The sequence below is a fragment of the Octodon degus genome, unplaced genomic scaffold (assembly GCF_000260255.1).
Source record: "Octodon degus isolate 3935 unplaced genomic scaffold, OctDeg1.0 scaffold00079, whole genome shotgun sequence".
In the NCBI taxonomy this organism is placed as follows: Eukaryota; Metazoa; Chordata; class Mammalia; order Rodentia; family Octodontidae; genus Octodon; species Octodon degus.
Window position 1 is genome coordinate 10,325,711 of NW_004524655.1, and position 16,592 is coordinate 10,342,302.

Genomic DNA, 16,592 nt, shown 5'->3' on the forward strand with positions numbered 1-16,592 from the left:
GAAGGTGACAGGGAGAAGGTGGACATACTGTTCCAAATCACCTACATTCTCTGTAAGAGAAGGTATCATTTTCAAATTTTTCAAGATGCTCAAGTCCTTTATAAAAACAAAATGACATAAGCAATGGCTGGCATGAACGGCAGCACTTGATGCAGCTGTGGACTGGGAATGAGGATGCGGCAGAACATCCACTTACTCGGTCACCTGACAATACCTGGCTACAGCTCCTACAGCGATACAAGTTCTGGGCGAACAGACCTGAGGTGAATATGGTATTGTGACCCAGGGGGCTGTGACACAGCGAGGCCACAGCAGCGGTCAGCCAGCCTGGTGGGCAGAGGAAGGGAACAGGTCTTATGATTTGAGCAGCCCTGGATATGAACTGTACCAGGCAGAGTTGGGGACAGGGTCCCAGGCCAGCGTGACAGGGAAAGCAGTTCATGGGTTGGATGCAACGCATGATGACACAACTCACTGGGACAGGATGTAAAATAACAGCAACACGTTGGAGAGCTATCAATAATGGATTTAGGTTTTCTTTCTTCTGGGGGGTACTGGGGATAGAACTCAGGACCTTCCACTTCCCAGGCAGGCACTTATGTTGCTGAGCTATCTATTTGGACCAATGATGGTTTAGTTTGAGGATGTGGAATTTTACGAATATCGATGAGATAGACAGGAAAGAGAGGCCAGGAGAGATAAATCTGGGATTGAGAGGCAGCTCGGGAATCATCTGTGTTGCTGATGGACAGATCCTGGGAGTAGGTCGGGGAAGGGGGAAGGTCTGGGTGGAATGCGGGAAACACCGATGTATCTATCTACCCTGCAGCCAGAGAGCAAACGGTCCAATTGTGTGGTGCCTCATTACGGGGCTGTAATCTACGTCCCCACAACTCATCCACCTCAACTGCGTCACCTGAGGGTTTCTAGTGAAGTTATAAACACTTGTGTCCCCAAGTATTTTCAAAACCACTACAATGGTTTCAGGGCGCTGCATTTGCCAGAGTCCCCACCGATTCAGTCCGTGACCATCTCTGACAGGCTTTCTGTCTGAAATGTGGCTCTTCTACAAATTCTGGATACAGGGAACCATACAATGTGTGCAGAACCTCCTACATGTGGCTTTCTCGTCCCATGTAGTATGTGTTGTCTCTATCAGCAGCTCATTCCTTTTTATTATTCAGACAAGGCCTTAATTTATATTGTCATCCACTGCATGGATATGACATGCTTTGCACAAACCTTTATGTGGACATGTTTTTATTTTTCTGAAGTGAATATTTAAAAGCAGGACTCATGCTGGGTGTGGGGACAGAGACCAGTAATCTCGGCACTCTAGAGACTTAGGCAGTGGAATCAAAGCAAGTTTGAGGCTACCCAGGGCTACAAAGTGAGTTCAAAGCCAGCCTGAACTGCACAGTGCCACCCTGTCTTAAAAAAAAAAAAAAAAAAAAAAAAAAAGGATTGATAGGATATGTAATGGGGAAGGTGTTGAATTTTATTTTATTTTATTATTATTATTTTTTTTTATGGTGGTATCAGGGATCAAACTCAGGCCCTTGTGCTCGTGAGACAAGCACTTATTCCACTGAGCTATCTCCCCAGCACCTTGTTGAACTTAAAAAAAAAAAAAAAAAAATCATTTATTTATTTATTTGGCACAAGGTCTCACTATGCAGCAGCTCAGATTCACAGGGATCCTCCTGTCTCAGCCTCTGCTCTGGGATTACAGGTGTGTGCCACCACATCCAGTTTGCATGGCATGTGGAGACTGAACCCGGGGCCTTGCACCTACTTGCCAGGAAGGTGCTTAGACTACTGAGCTATCTCCTCAACCAGTACTGACTGGGAGTGGAACTGGGATTGCAGGTGTGGCTCAGTGCCAGAGCACATGCTGATACGCACAAGGCCCTGTTTCGTTCTGTTTTGTTTGAGACAGTCTTACTGGACAGTTTGGGATGGCCTTGCGCTCACTTTGTAGCCCCCCAGGCTAATCTCAGAACTTGCAGTGATCCTCCCCTCTCAACTTCCCCTCAACTTCCTGAGTGCTGGGATTATAGGCATGTCACCATGCCTGTTCTAGGGCTGGCAAGGTGTACCTGGGGGTGGGGTGGGCTGGGGGGTGGTGCTCCTAGGCCAGCATGACACATGGGTCCGGGGATTGAACTCGGGACCTTGTGCTTACCAGTAAGGTACTTATGCCTCTGAGCTATCTCCCCAGTCCAAGGCCCTGGGTTTGATCCCCAAGATTAAACAAAACTGCAGTTATTTTCCAGGGTGGCTGAACCATGGTGCATCTCTACCTGCAAAGCCAGTGGTTCCTCTTCCTACACTTCCTAATGACAGTTGTCAGAGTTCATCTTTTTGATGATCCCTGTCCTCAGGGGGTGAAGGAACCCTCCAGGAGGTTTCAACTTGCATTCCTCTAACACATGCAACCACATTTTCATATGCTTATTAGCTACTCAGGTGTCTTTGCTGAAGGATCTACCCAAATCTCCTGCCCAATGTTTTTCTGTGTATGTATTCTACATAAGTCACTTATTAAATATTTCTTCCCAGTCTGCAGCTTGTTTTTTCGTACACTTCACAGTAACTTACACAGAAGTTTTTGATTTTATTTATTTTTTCAGTTTTTAATTTTAATGAAGATAAATATATATATATATATATATATATATATATATATATATATATATATATATATATATATATATATATATATATATATATATCCTCTTCTCTGGTGGGATTCTGTGGGCTCTCGGGATGGCCCTCTCTAATTCCCCTAAAGCTGGCCCAGTGCTTACTCCCCACACCCTATCTGTCCTGACCCTATTTTTCTAACCTGGGAGTGAAGCAAGGGAGGGTATCCCAAAGGACAGAAAAGTAGGACCAGGGTTCTGGGGATTCCCTCTGCTGGGAAGGCTGGCTAACTGGGAACCCTTCCTCTATTGAGAAGATTGCAATCTTAGAGATGGTAGAAAACATACACATCTGGGGCCCATATATATATGTATTTTTTTTTTTTTTTTTTTTGCAGAACTGGGGGTTGAACTCAGGCCCTTCTACTGAGCCATCTCCCCCGCCCCAAGATCAACATGTTGAGGCTTTCACTTCTGATTCTGTGTTTGGTGGTGTAGATAAAAGGTCGGCTGAACCTGTGTCATCCTCTAGGTGTCCTATGGTTTCCAGATGAGGCCTGGGAGGCCTGGGAGCTGCTTAGAGCTGAACACCCCAAGGGTCAGAAACCAGCTTCATTCTTCCTAGGCCAGTCCAGGGTCTCCTGGCTACTGGTGGGAGAAGCCAGTGTCCCCTGGGCCTTTGTACCTGGGGCTGCCTGGGAACCCTGCCCAGAGCCAGGTACAGAGGCTCTGTGGATCCCCAGGCGGTTATTTCTACACCTTTTAATTTATCTTTAATTTCTTGTTTCTTTTTCTTCCCCCATCCTCCTACCCTGGTTTTAACCCCTGGCCATTACAAAAGTTTTGTTTCCATTTTTCCTTCTATTTTCTTTGAGACAGGGCCTCGCTATGCAGTCCAGGCTGGCCTCGTGGTCACTTCTGTAGCCCCTAGGCTGGTCTCCTCACAGTGATCCTCCAGTCTCAACTTCCTGAGTGCTGGGATTGCAGGCGTGTGCCACCATGCCCAGTTCATTTTTCCTTCTTTTCTCACTGTTTTGTACTTTTCCTTCTTTCCTTTTCTCCTCCCCATCTGAACGCTTCCTCCCTATTTCACAATACCTATTACACATTTTGGTTCTCATTGACACTTTCAATTTCTCACACCAGTGGAACAATGCGGCACTGACACGTGTGTCCGATTTGTCTCTCCTGAGTATGGTCTCAGGGTATGTCCGCTTACCTAGAAAGGTCTCAAGCTTATTCTTCTGCCCATTTTAAAACCTGCCTGCCTCCCTGCTATTCAGTTGCAAGAGTTCTTTGTAGTCTCTAGACCCAAATCCCGAGTGCATATTACCACAGCTCTTTCCTCTCATTCTGTGATTGGTTGGGGGTCTCTGGCTTTGCAGCAGATGTGGAAAGGTCAGAACTGTTTCCACCTCTGCTGTCCCACAGTGGACCCTGAGCACTGGCTGGGGGCCCTGCACTGCGAGGCCAGCATAGCCCTAGTGATGCTGGCTTTACTGTTTTGACAGCTTTTTATTTACTTTTTTTTTGGGGGGGGGGCCGGGGATTGAACTCAGGCCCTTGCACTTGCCAGAGTAGTGTTTCGACAGCTTGAGATGCTGGGAGAGAAAATGGCATTATCTCTCTAGCCTGACAAAAAGGCCAAATCTCCAGTGCTGTGGAGTCTAGGGCCCACTGCTGACAGCTGCCCACTGGCTTGGAACTTAGGTACTCAGACGCCGGGACTGCCACCAGTTTCTCCTACCCCACCTCCATCAAATGCTGGCTCCTGCAATCGCAACACTCACCAGCAGAGGGCAGCTAACTAGCTTGCAGGATCTGAGACAGGCAAGAGTGAGCTGAGGGTAACCGATTCCACATGCACTAGGTGCCTCAACCAGCACCAGCATCTCATGCGGTCAGAGGCCACAGGCATCTTCCAGTCATCTGAACAGCTTCCCTTCCCCACACCCAGCCTTCCTGGGTACAGCCTCCTGCTCTGCACTCCTCCAACCCTCCCTTCTCACCAAGCCAATCACTTACTATAACTCTGCTTAAACCCGGTGGCTGAGTGGACGATGACGTTCAGGAACCCGTAGAGCCCAGGAGACTCATCATCTGCATAAGAGATGGAAGAGGTGAGCTTATGTCTTCCTGGGAGCGGGAAGACCTGAGCTGCCGTATTCACTTTAAAATCAACCAGGCATATATATGGCAAGGCTGGGTCATGGATCAAAAACAAGCTCATTGTGGGTTTTGAGTTTGGGACTTTGGGATGTAGTTGGGCTCACCACACAGGGGAACTAACGATCAAGATGAATTGTATTAAACTTCCAGAGACGGAGAGGGTAACAGGAACGTGACAGGTGTGCACATGTATGTGTGCACAAGCACGTGCCTATGTATAAAACCCAGCTGATGAGAGTGCTGGCCAGCAAAGGCTGGGATGAGAGGAACACGGGGTGGAGGGGGGAGTGCAGCAGGATCCACATGCAAAGGGCTGAGCAACACCCAGATGGGTGGTAACCACCCATGCCCTCAGCTCCCCGCAACAGCCTGGAGGGGACTCCTCTAAAGAGGAGAGACAACAGGCTGTAACAAGCACACACTGCTTCTGAAGGAAGATCCATGGGCCGTGAGGACAGGGCTGGCAGGAGGAAGGAGTGCTGGCTCTCATCCCTATGCCCAGGAGGTGGCCTCACCTTCTTTGTTAATGGTCAGTGGAATGTTGTGGACAGTCTGAAGTTTGACACACGAGTTGGTCAGCATTTGCAGCTCCACAGATGTCAGAGAGAAGCTCTTGAAACCTGAGAGGTCAGAGCAGATGCAGGGACTGCTCAGTCTACCCAGTCCCTGCGCCCCTCCTACCTGACCCTCACCACGTGGGGGGATGGGGCTCAGCAGAGCCAGTCGGTGGCTGGGGCACGGTGGCCTCCGGTGAAGGCAGGTACAGCAGCAGAGCTTCCCACCCCAGGCTCACAGGCAGGAAGGATCCTGGCATGCTGCTTATGAACACATGTATCCACATGGTCCTAGACACACCCTACCCCCGGAGGTGGAACTGAGGACAGGAGGACAACATAAGAGCACCTCCTGCGAGGTTTTCCTAGATGACACCAACACAGCTCTGTCCCCTACTCTGCTAACAGAGGCCCCTGACTCTCCACCAGTTGAGGGAAGGGGCTTTTTCAGGGAACAGCTGAGCAGGGAACAGACACTGCCAGCTGATGGCTTCGGTACCCACAACAGGGCAGGAATCCCTGAATCCTCGAGATGTGAGCCCTGGCAGGAGCCCCCTGTCCCACTAGGACACAGCAACAGTAAAGAGGAAGACCAGCTCAGCATAGGAGTGAACGGTGAGCCTGAAATCATGGGCACTTGGGATGGGTTAGCAGCAGGACCCTAGGCCAGGAGACAGTGGACCCCTCTGGAGGACGAGGCCACTGGGGACAATGTTTGGCCTGACTTGAACTAAAGAGGGATGGGGGAGTGGGATAGCTGCAGGCCAAGGACCTGGGAAGAGGTCTGTCCTCCCACTTAATACCCTAGGTACAGCCTGGAGTTCCCGAGAAGGAAAGTAACTGCTGTTAGAGGGAACTGCCCAGGGGAGGAAGGGGCCATTACAGAGAGGAGAGCGTGGCTCTGGGATGGCCAGCCAAGCAGATGGGGGCCAGCAATGTGGCTGCCACGAGGACTCAGCCAAGGGTCCAGCTGGCATCAGCACCTACTGGGGGCCCAAAGAAGGTCTTGGATACGGAGAGAAAATAAAGGGATGGGGGAGACCACAGGGAACAGGGTAGTGGTGGGGTTCAAAAAAGGCCTGGGGGGGGCAGCTGACAGAGGTGGGCTGTATGTGCAGGCCTGGGACAGGCACATGGGAATGAGGGAGAGACGAGGGGACACCATGACAGGTAAGGCACAGCAGGCAGGTGGGAAATGATACACAAGGAACAGAGGTGGGACAGGATAAGCAGGAGGGTACAAAAGGACGGAGAGCCCCTCCCCTAAATCAAACCACAGGAGACACCCATCTGGTCCTGGTGCCAAATGCCAGGTCCCCTGGACGGAGGTCACTCACATTTCTTCTGCTGCTCGCGAATGTTTTCCCTCCATTCAGCTCTCTCATAGTCAGAAGAGATCAGGAATGTGTAACTCTAGGGTGGGTAAAAAGAAGTTACCTCCACCCTGACTAAGCCAGCACCTGGCATTCCCAGGGCGCAGAACCTGAGAACCGCACCTCCCCACTGCCAGCTGGCTGAGCTCAAGGGTGCTCAGGCGTGCCACTGGGGCCAGGGGTGGGCATGACCAGGCATCTCCAGCATGCTTTGCTCTTCCTGTGCACAGGAAGTGGAGTTACCAGCTGGAGTCTACAGAGGTGAGGGCTGATCCCCGCGCCAACTCCTACACCAACCCACAGGCCTGTGCCGTGACCCAGGACAAAGGCTCCCGTGAGCCTCACATGCCTCTCCTGCCCAGGTGCTGAGAGAGCAAACCCTGCTGCACACTGGCCTGTGCGTGTGAATCTGTACGGGGAGGGGCCTGTGCTGCAGGCCGTGCCAGGAGAGGTGTGCTCCTGGCCCTTCACGTCCCCAAACAGCGTTCCTGTGCCCAGGAGGCTGCACATCTGTAAGGCTGCTCACTTAACCCTCCCCTTGAACACCCCACCATTTCCCAGCTATGTGACCTAAGCCAGCTGCCACCCAAGTAGGGGCTCCGGTCCTAAACATCAGACTGAGAAACACACAAGCCTGCATGCGCCACACGTAGGCTGATCTCTGCTGCGGGGCTGCACGTGCCAAGGCCACACTCAGCCAGTGACCAGAGCCAAAGAGCTGGGAGGGAGACACTCACCTTGCCGTTGCGGCTGTGGACCTTGAAGGCCATGCTGGGGGACATGAGCAGAAGCAGCGACTCCTGCTCGGACAGCTTCTTCTTCAGTCTCTCCACGGCCTTGCTGGCCTTGTTTGCCCTCTGCGGGGACAGGATGGAGGCTGCCTTTCCATTCCAAGCCCGGCACACTTGCCCCTATGGGGCTGGTCCCCACCATCCTTGCCCTGAGCCTGCAGAGGTCAGGAATCCCATCTGTTCGCCCCGCGCAGCCTAGGTCCCGAGCCAGCCCACTCTGTGGCCTTCTGAGGTCTTGAACCTCTTCTTTGGTCAAGGCCTGGCTTAGGCTACAGGACATGCTCAATAACCCTTCCTCAAGAAATTAGTTGTTCCTTTTTCAGGCTAGAAGGGACAGACCTTTCAAGATGTCTTTGCCTTCAATTTTTTCAAACACAATGTCCATGGAGCCTCTATAACATGGAGGTCCATTCACCCTTCCCCTGACCAGAGTAAGTATTTTACCATCAGGCCCCGGTGTTTACTGGGGTCACATTGAGTCTAGACAAATATCACCAGCACCTGGATGGAAAAGTCTCCCTCTCCTAAAACTATGTGGACCCTTCCGGAAGGCCCTACACTCTAGCAAGAGGAGACTGCTGCCATTAAGCAGGGCTCCAGCCCTAAGCCCCCAAAGAAGGGCACAATGAGGATAATGCTGTGGCAGTGGTCAGCAGGGCTCAACTGACTCTGAGTACATAGGATGGCGCTCCCTTTGCTTTGGGGATACCACCATGGAGGTCACAGTTCCACCTATGGAAATAACCTAACACTCCTAGGTATGCTAGGCCTGAGGTGCACTGGGCTGGACGGGGAGGATCCCGTCTCGCTGTGCCCACCTCAGCCGGCATCCCTGGACCAACCTTCTAGAGACCCACGTTCCTTGCCAATGTACTGCATCTCCCAGGCCTGGGCTAGCTCTGGGCTGAAGGAGCTGATTGTCACTCTGTCCACACCTTCCAAAGCTCTCTGGAAAGGCCTGCAGTGCAAAACAGCTGAGGGGTTCACCCCCCACCTGGGACTCCCTCCCGCCCCAGTCAGGACAGATGTAAGGGGTGCAGCTGCCACCTATCCAGCCCTGGACTACAATCCCTCTAGGGCCCAAGAGCAACTCTTCTCTCAAGGATTTGGTATTTCACCTGTGGAATGAGACTGCATGGCCCAGACTACTGCCTGGCATGAGAAGAGTACACAAAGATGGCTCCAGCTGGAGACCAGAGAGAACCTGGAGGCATCTCTCATTCATCACACTAGGCTCCCTGCTTTTCCCATCCTTTACTCTACAACTGTGTAGGCAATGCATGCTAATCTAAAGCAGCCCCGATCTCATTCCTCCGCTGCCTCGTGCGTGCTCTCTGCCCAGCTCTTCATTCCTGGGATGAGAGCTGCCCTCCCAACACACTGTGCCCGTCCTGTCTAGGATCTATGAGTAACCATTTTTGAACCTATTTTGTACGTGCTAAATTTGCACTTCCCATCAGAAGAATGAGGGGTGACTCCAGGCCAGGTATTCCCCGGGGTACTACAGAAAACCCACGGTCAGCATCTCAGTGTCAAAGTGACAGTCAGGCAAGAGTACCTTGGACACAGGTGAATACCAAGGGCATCTGCTATACAAACGTGTTTTCCACGTGAGGTTTCCTGGTCACAGGCCTGACAACCAGGATCAGGCAGCAGACCTAGATCTAGACCTGGCCTGAGCCAGGTAAAATGAATGGCCCCTGAAAGGGACGCTGGATGCCAGGGCCTGAAGTCCTCCGCTTCCCAGCACGACTGAGTTGCTACAGGCTCTCATGTGGGAATCCCAGGTTAGAGGGGGTTCTTGAAACAAGCACGTTATAACTAGATGCCCAACGTTCCAACTGTTGAGGGCTCACAGGGTCCCCACTGCACCTCCGAGATCAGCTGCCCAGCCAGAGACAGCCCACCGAGCAATGTCTGAGGGGCGGCTGCCACTCAGGCCACCCCGACTCCTGGTCCTCACTGCCCCAGCCAGCCACACCTTCTCTCTCTGGATGTCACTCTTTATCTGGGAGATCTTGATCTTCAGGGCATCTAGCTCCTCATCGGGCACCAGGGGGATGTTGGGTGCTGCCTCTGACTCGTCTACCATCTGGAAGCTGAGGTCCGTGAGCGGAATGTACCACTTGCAGTCATACTGCTGCGTTTTGCTGGATGGGAGAAGAACAACATTAACACACTGAGCACCTTCATCCTTGTCATTGCTTCTAAGAACCAGGGCACCCTAGGGCTGGGCTCTGCAGATGCCTGACCAAAAACCCAGGTTGTACTGTGTGTGACAGGCTGGCATGAAGCTGTGAGCAGACACTGGTAGCAGCATCACAGTGGTACTGTGAGCAGATCCAGTGACTCCCGGGACACCATCGCCACAGGTGACCCCAGGCCGCAAGACATCTGAGAAGTCCTGGTGTTGCCCAATGGGGGCTGCTCCTCCTGTTAGTGACTCGTGTGGGAGTCAGCAAGGCCTCCCAAGGACAGGGCAGGACTGCAGTCTAAAGCTGCAGTGATGGGGACAGAGAATCTTTTTACTTGACAGATGCAGAACTGAGGCTGGCCTCTGAGCTGACTGGTGAAATCCATCCAGCACAAGAACAGCAGAATGCAGACGTGCCCACTTCTGGTCCTCCCCAGTGTGACCCTCTTTGCTCCATCCCAATTCTGTATGACCTGGGATAATCTGAATGGCAGTGGTGTGTGGCGCTGGCTCTGCAAGTCTCTGAGAGTCACTCAGAAGATGTCACTGGCTCAAGGGAGGGCTGGCCACGCCCCCTGCACCTGCGGCCTGCATCAGCCCCAGTGACCACGACCTTACACTCACTCTTTGCAGGCAGCTTACAACAAGACTTTTCTCCAGCCACAAGAGGGAAGTCACGGTCAGATACCCCACAACCCCGACTCAGGCCTTGTCCCATGACGTTTCCAGATGGTTGGTGACAACCCTGATCTTGATCCTGACATCATGACTGGATGGCTCGTCTTGCCCAGAGAGAACCTCCCCTCCTGGGGCACTGGGGTGGGGTCACCACTGGGGTGGAACGAGAGCCCCAGTCACTCACCCTCCACTCTGCTTCTTAAGCTTGGTACACAGGAGCAGGTCAGTGAACAGGAAGACGTGGCGCAGCTTTCGGGCCCCCTCCACTAGCTCCACCATGAAGCTGTCCTTCAGCAGCTGCCGGTGCTGTGGGCATGGAGGGCAGAGGCCTGAGTTAGGGCCAGCGGGGCTGGATGGTGGGATTCGCGGGGCCAGGCACTCCAGCTGGAGCCAGGGGACCTGGCGATGTTCTCCCCCAGGGACATTGTCCTCCCTCCGTATCTACTCTCAGGCCCACTTTCCAAAACACTGCCCCAACTCACTGGCCTGCTAACAGATGAGGCTTACGCACATCCATCTTTAACACATTTCTGAGACCTTTCCGGGTGCTGTGAAAGAGGGTCAGAGGGTGGGGGTAGTGACAAACATTGGCCTGGAGGTCAAGAAAAGGCACACAGTCAAGCAAATGGCGTGCTGTAAAGACAAATGATAGGGAAACCTTTAAACAGGGCAGCTAGAAGCAGGCACGATGGTGTGTGTTTGTAATCTCAGCACTCTGGAGGTGTGAGGGAGTAGGTCATAAGTTTGAACCCAGCCCGGGCAACTCAGCAACTTAGAGAGACCCTGTTAGGGGGAACAGAAAAGAAAAAGCTCAAGGTCTTGAGTTCAAGTCCTTGTACCCCTAAATATAAATAATTTAAATAAAACTAAGATATTAAAAAAGGGCTGGGAATGTAACTCAATGTGCAGGCCTTGAGTTCAGTCCCAAATACTGCAAGAGGAGAAGGTGGGGAGCACATGCTCACGGCTCTCAGCAATGGTGGCCTGAAGCCCAGTAACGGCAGGAAGCCAGCTGTGTGAAGGGGATATTCCCATCAAGTGGCCACCATAGGCACAGGACTCACAGCGGGGTGAGGTCAGCATTTTGGGTGCAAATGAGGTAGCATGTCAGCAGGAAGGGACCAGCCCAGGAGCTCTCCAAGGCGGGGCAATACTAGTGGCATACAGGGGCCAGTGGTGGTTCCCAGGGCAGCACGAAGCTGAGACCTATTTCAGTTCTACTGACAGGATAGGCAGGGTGCTCAGCAGTGGTCACAATGGCCTGGACACCTGAGAGCTGAGTAAACATGGAGCACAGGAGGGTGGACCAGGGCGGGTGACACAGGGGGCAACCGCAGCACAAGCAGGGAGCTGGAGACGTGGGCTCCCAGCAGGCTGGAGCCTCTCCGTACCTCACTATTGCACCTGAAAGCCAAGCCACAGCTCTTGTGGCGCACACAGACCACAGGGCTGCTGGGCAGGTAAATGGAGGTAGGTTGCACACTCAGCCTACAGTGCTGTGAACCTCACATGAGTTGGGTATTCGCCACGCCCGAGACACGGAGAAGGAGGAGGCTGACGCCATCTGCTTTCCCCAGCGCAGGGATCAGATGCTGTGTACGAACAGTGCCTAAGTCACCTGGTGTGATCTACGCGATACGCCGCGGCTGGGTCTTTACGCTCACTTCCCAGACATAGTGAGCTGTAGAGCAGCTCACTCTCCATTCCAGGCAACTCGGTGAGCGGCAGTGGCACTCAATGGGCTCTGCTCTCAGATGCCCACAACTGCCTCAGGAAGGCTTCGGTGAGGGCAACTCCTGCCCCTCACTGTGCCGACCACGAAGGGCATGAAGATCAGGGCGTACAACGATGAACATGAAAACGCAGGGTCTTGCCAGCCAGCGGCCTCGCCTTCTGGAGAAGCAGAGAGGCCTCATACCCTCACGTCTGTGGAGCTGGGCTGGACTGGGGACTGTACGGCGCCTGGCTGCTCCCCTGCTGCCTGCAGCCTCTGCCCCTGGCCTTCTCCACTCTGCAGGAGCTGAGAGCAGGACAGCGCCCTAGAAGCCGGTGCAGCCTGAGCGGGAAGACCCCAGGCACAGAGGCCGCACACCACCCTCCCGGGCAGCTCAGCTCATGACGATCAGCTGGCTGCCAGCGCTGAGCAGCTGACGCTTCTATGTGGGAGCTGCTGGTGCCCATAAGTGGAAGGGCAGGAAGGCTACAGCCTTCCAAAGCCGTGACTCAGCACTCACCCGCACCCCTCCCACTTCACAGGGCAGACGGTGGGCTGGGCGCCAGCACCCACAAGCAGCACAGAGGTGTGCACCTATGGCTGTCGGGCGCACCCCAGAAACCCTGGGGAAATCAACTGCGGCGTCTGCAGCAGTAAGACCTAAAGAGGGTCCTGAACACCTGAGGTTCTCAAGGAATGACAACACAGAGGGCCCTCAGAGAGACATAGGACAGAGTCCCATAGTCCCAGAGGACAGGACCAAGAGAACTTTCCTGTCAGCCACTGACTGAGACAGGAGTTTGTTTTAGTATATAAAGGGGCGCAGCTTCTTGCAGCAACCAGCAGAGGGCACCCTAAGCTCAAATCAGAGGCTCCAAGTCAGAATTTCCCAGGGCAGACTGCTTCCCTAACCTTGCAGGCCTATGCAGTACTTTTAACAGCATGGCAGTCACCCAGGTCCCCTCCCTTTTTTTTTTTTTGGCAGAACTAGGAATTGAACTCAAGCTCTTGCACTTGCCAGGCAAGCGCTTAACCTACTGAGCTATCTCCCGGGCCCTCACCCAGGCCCTCTTCATCCTTATTTTTTTTTGGAACCTGGGACTGAACTCAGGCCCTTGCGCTTGCCAGGTAAGTGCTTATTCTACTGAGCCATCTCCCTGGCCCCTTATCCTTATTTTTGTACCAACCCCCATTTTTGTAAGATCTGCCACAAAGCCAGAATGTCTCAATACTTCTCAGCTATTCTCACTACACCCAGCCCCAGCATTGTACTGTATCCCATCCAGAAGGGCCATTCCTTATGTGACTCAGTGCATGTCACAAATGGGCCTTGGGTCTTGGGTGGTGGACAAGTGGTGGCTGCAGCTCTATCATCACAACCTTCCCCAACACCAGAGCTTCTCCCTTTAAACTGGAGCAGGCTTGTGGATCCCAGCCCTCTTGGGAGCTAGCCGATCAGCCCCTGGGGAAATGTCCAGCAAAAGGGAAGAGTGAGCCTCCAGCCTGAGCAAGCAGGCTGGGTCCCAACCACACGCAGCCAGAGGAGCTGGGCTCCAGAGTAGGGCTGGAATCAAGGCAATGAATGGGAGGAATGAAGGGCGTGATGGGGAAGGACAAAGGCAGAATGGCAGGGTCAGTTCTACAGGACTTTCCAGGCCTGCGGACAGATTCTCAAGGGGGATGGTCCAGCTCTGTCACACTCTCTAGGTTTCCTGGCCCCTTGGTGAGGAATGGGCCTCGGGGTCAGCCCTGCTGGAAGCCCAGTGGTGGGGAAGGCTGTGCTGAAGTAACACCTTAGTAACAACACCAGAGCTGCAACAGAGCCCCATCTGTATAGCCACGTTGCAGACAAAAAAGAGGCCTAGGACAGGTAACCGAGGGAGGACAGAGCGTGGGTGACAAGGGAGGCATAAGAGGCGGCGATGCAGATGCAACAGTGACTCAGGCAGGGAGAGGTTCCTGGAGGGCATCCCTGCAGCCACGGGGGACCCTGAGTGCTAGGACTACAGGAGCCCTGTGCAGGAGACAAGTGTGTGCAGGCGGCCGTGTGTCCCTGTATCCCCATGCGTGTGAGTGTCTCTACTGGTGAGTGGGTTCTGGTTTCTCCATGTGTGCATGTCCTGTGTCTTCCTGTGAGGCATGGACCTCTGAGTAGGTGGGCGACACGCCCCTTGTGTCATGGTGCACAGTGCTGGGAGGGAAGGCACCAGGTGACAGGGCAACACTCCCCCTGGGAGCACACCCACCCCTCCAGGTGGGAAACCCCAGCTGGAAGGGACCTGCTGTCTTTTCAAATAACTGATAACATCTCCTGGCCACAACCCCTGGAAATGAAGGGGGTCCAGACTCTCCCCATCTCCGCTGCTGGCAGCTGCCCTTCTCCTTCCCCTTGACAACGCCAGCTCAGTGATTTCACTTCTGAGCCTCAGTTTCTTTTAAAGATAAGGCAGGCAGAAAAAGACCCACATGGTGGCATTTTCTGGAGGATTAGAGGAAACAACACACCTGAAGGGCTGCGCATGGGCTTATCTGGGACTGTGTGCCAAGGCCTTTGCAGGTGTGGGTGCCACGTCCAAAGCTTAGCCATCAGGCCACCTGTGCCCCACAATGGCCCTGTGGAAGGCACTGTGGCCATCACTTCCACAGAAAGGAAACTGAGGCCCAGGAAGTTACACCACGTGTCCACAGCCCTCTGAGGAGGAGGCAGAGGCAGTTTCCTTCCTAAGGCTCTTCCCTAGGCTGGCTGGCTCCTTCAGCTGTCACTCAGCAGCAGTGTACCCTGCCTCCAGGTGCAGCCCCGGCCACAACCCATTCACAGCCTCCCTAAGAAGACCAATTTGTAAGAAGCAGTTATGGGCCAACTGTCTATGTCCCCCACTCCCATTCATATACTGAAGTTCTAACTCCGAATTTGATGGTATTTAGTAGTGGGGCCTTTCAGGAGTAATTAAGTGTAGAAGTCATGCAAAGAAGCCCTTTAAGAGGCGTCCAGAAAGCTCAGTGAACTAAGCACCTGTTTAGGCAAGTGCAAGGAGCAGGGTTCGATCCTTGGTCCCACATGCCATGCTGGCGACAGTCCAATCATAGTGGTGCATGCCTGTAATTCCAGCACTGGCGAGGCTGAAAACAGGAGGATCACTGAGCTGCATAGTGAGTCCCTCTACCAAATACATAAATTAAAAAAAAAAAAAGCAGCAGCCCCTCATGATGGGATCAATATCCCTATAAAAACGGAGATTGAACTTGAACTTTTTTCTCTCCACGTGCAATCACGCAGGAAAGGCCACTGAGGAGAGTGGGAAGCCGGCTGGCTGTACTCCAGGAAGAAGTACTCACCAGACTTTGACCACATTCAACCCATCCTGGGACTTCCAGGGTCCAGCACCGTGAGAGGTAACTGTTACGCACCAGCAGGGCACGGTGGTGCACACCTTTGGTCCCAGCTACTCAGGAGCCTGAGGCTGAGTTTGGGGCCAGTCTGGGTTGTTTATATCCCAGCTGATGGTGTCCTGTGAAAGCAGTCAGAGGTACAGCACACACCAGGCAGCCGGAGACCACAGCTCCACAAGGTCACCCCAAAATCTTAAGTCCAGAAGCTACACTTTGATCATAAAGAAATTAGTGGACCCTTGACAGCTGGGACTCGGAAAAGTCACCAAGGACAACCCAGGTGGAGGTGGTGAGAGGCAGCAGAGGCCAAGGGATGAGGTGGGGACCAAAACAGAGGTGCCAGCTGCTGGCTAAGGGTGCACCTTGGCATTGTTCCAAGCACGGCCCGAGTCTGGAAGGCTCAGTCTTGGCTCCCATGTGTCCAAGCAAGTCCGGGATCTATAGGGAGCTGCCTGGGATTTGGCTGTGGAAGGACTCAGCAGGCGGGCTGAGAACAAGGGTCCCCAGCCCAGCATGTGTGTAGCCAAGCAGAAGCCAAGGGTCCTGCCTGCCTGTCCTGCTCATCTCTTCTCTGGCTCCCTGGCACTTGGCTGCCTGGTGTCCCCCCAGAACAAACTTCTGTTCTCTGACCTCAGGGAGCTATGCAGTATTAATTCTAGCCCAGGTTATCTATGCTATAAGTGACACAAGACAATCTGTCATCACAAATGCCCCAAAAGGGACAGGAAGCTGTGCCTGTTAGGTGGAGGGTAGGCAGGGGCCTGGGAGGCACAAGGCCAGTTTCTAGCAGTTACAAGCATGGTGGCTGCTAATGTTTGCTGAGTACTTTCTAGGTGCCAGGTCCTGTGGGGAGATAGCATTATCCAAAACTTGTCATCTTGCTCCACATAGCTGTCCTATGTGTCATGTCCCAGCCTCAACACTTCAGAAAAAGGGGGGCTAGGAGGGTTAATGTGCCCATGCTCCTAGAAAGAATCAGAACCTGGGTGCATATAAGCCAAGAATACGCTCTGTTTCTCCTTGTGTACTTTATAACTTTTTTTTTTTTTTTTCGGAACCGGGGATTGAACTCAGGCCCTTGCGC

General features: G+C 53.2%; 1 protein-coding gene across 1 annotated transcript in view; it reads right to left on the bottom strand.

The window, feature by feature from the left end:
- Nucleotides 1–16,592, bottom strand: part of Bcr (BCR, RhoGEF and GTPase activating protein) — a 162,826-nt gene that overhangs the window by 22,656 nt on the left and 123,578 nt on the right. Inside the window, exons 9-14 of the mRNA XM_004636328.2 lie at nt 10,589–10,710; nt 9,514–9,682; nt 7,479–7,598; nt 6,706–6,781; nt 5,330–5,434; nt 4,671–4,745 (exon numbers count right to left, since the gene is read on the bottom strand). Coding sequence (XP_004636385.1) covers nt 4,671–4,745; nt 5,330–5,434; nt 6,706–6,781; nt 7,479–7,598; nt 9,514–9,682; nt 10,589–10,710 — 667 coding nt within the window. The remainder of the gene's footprint in view (nt 1–4,670; nt 4,746–5,329; nt 5,435–6,705; nt 6,782–7,478; nt 7,599–9,513; nt 9,683–10,588; nt 10,711–16,592) is intronic.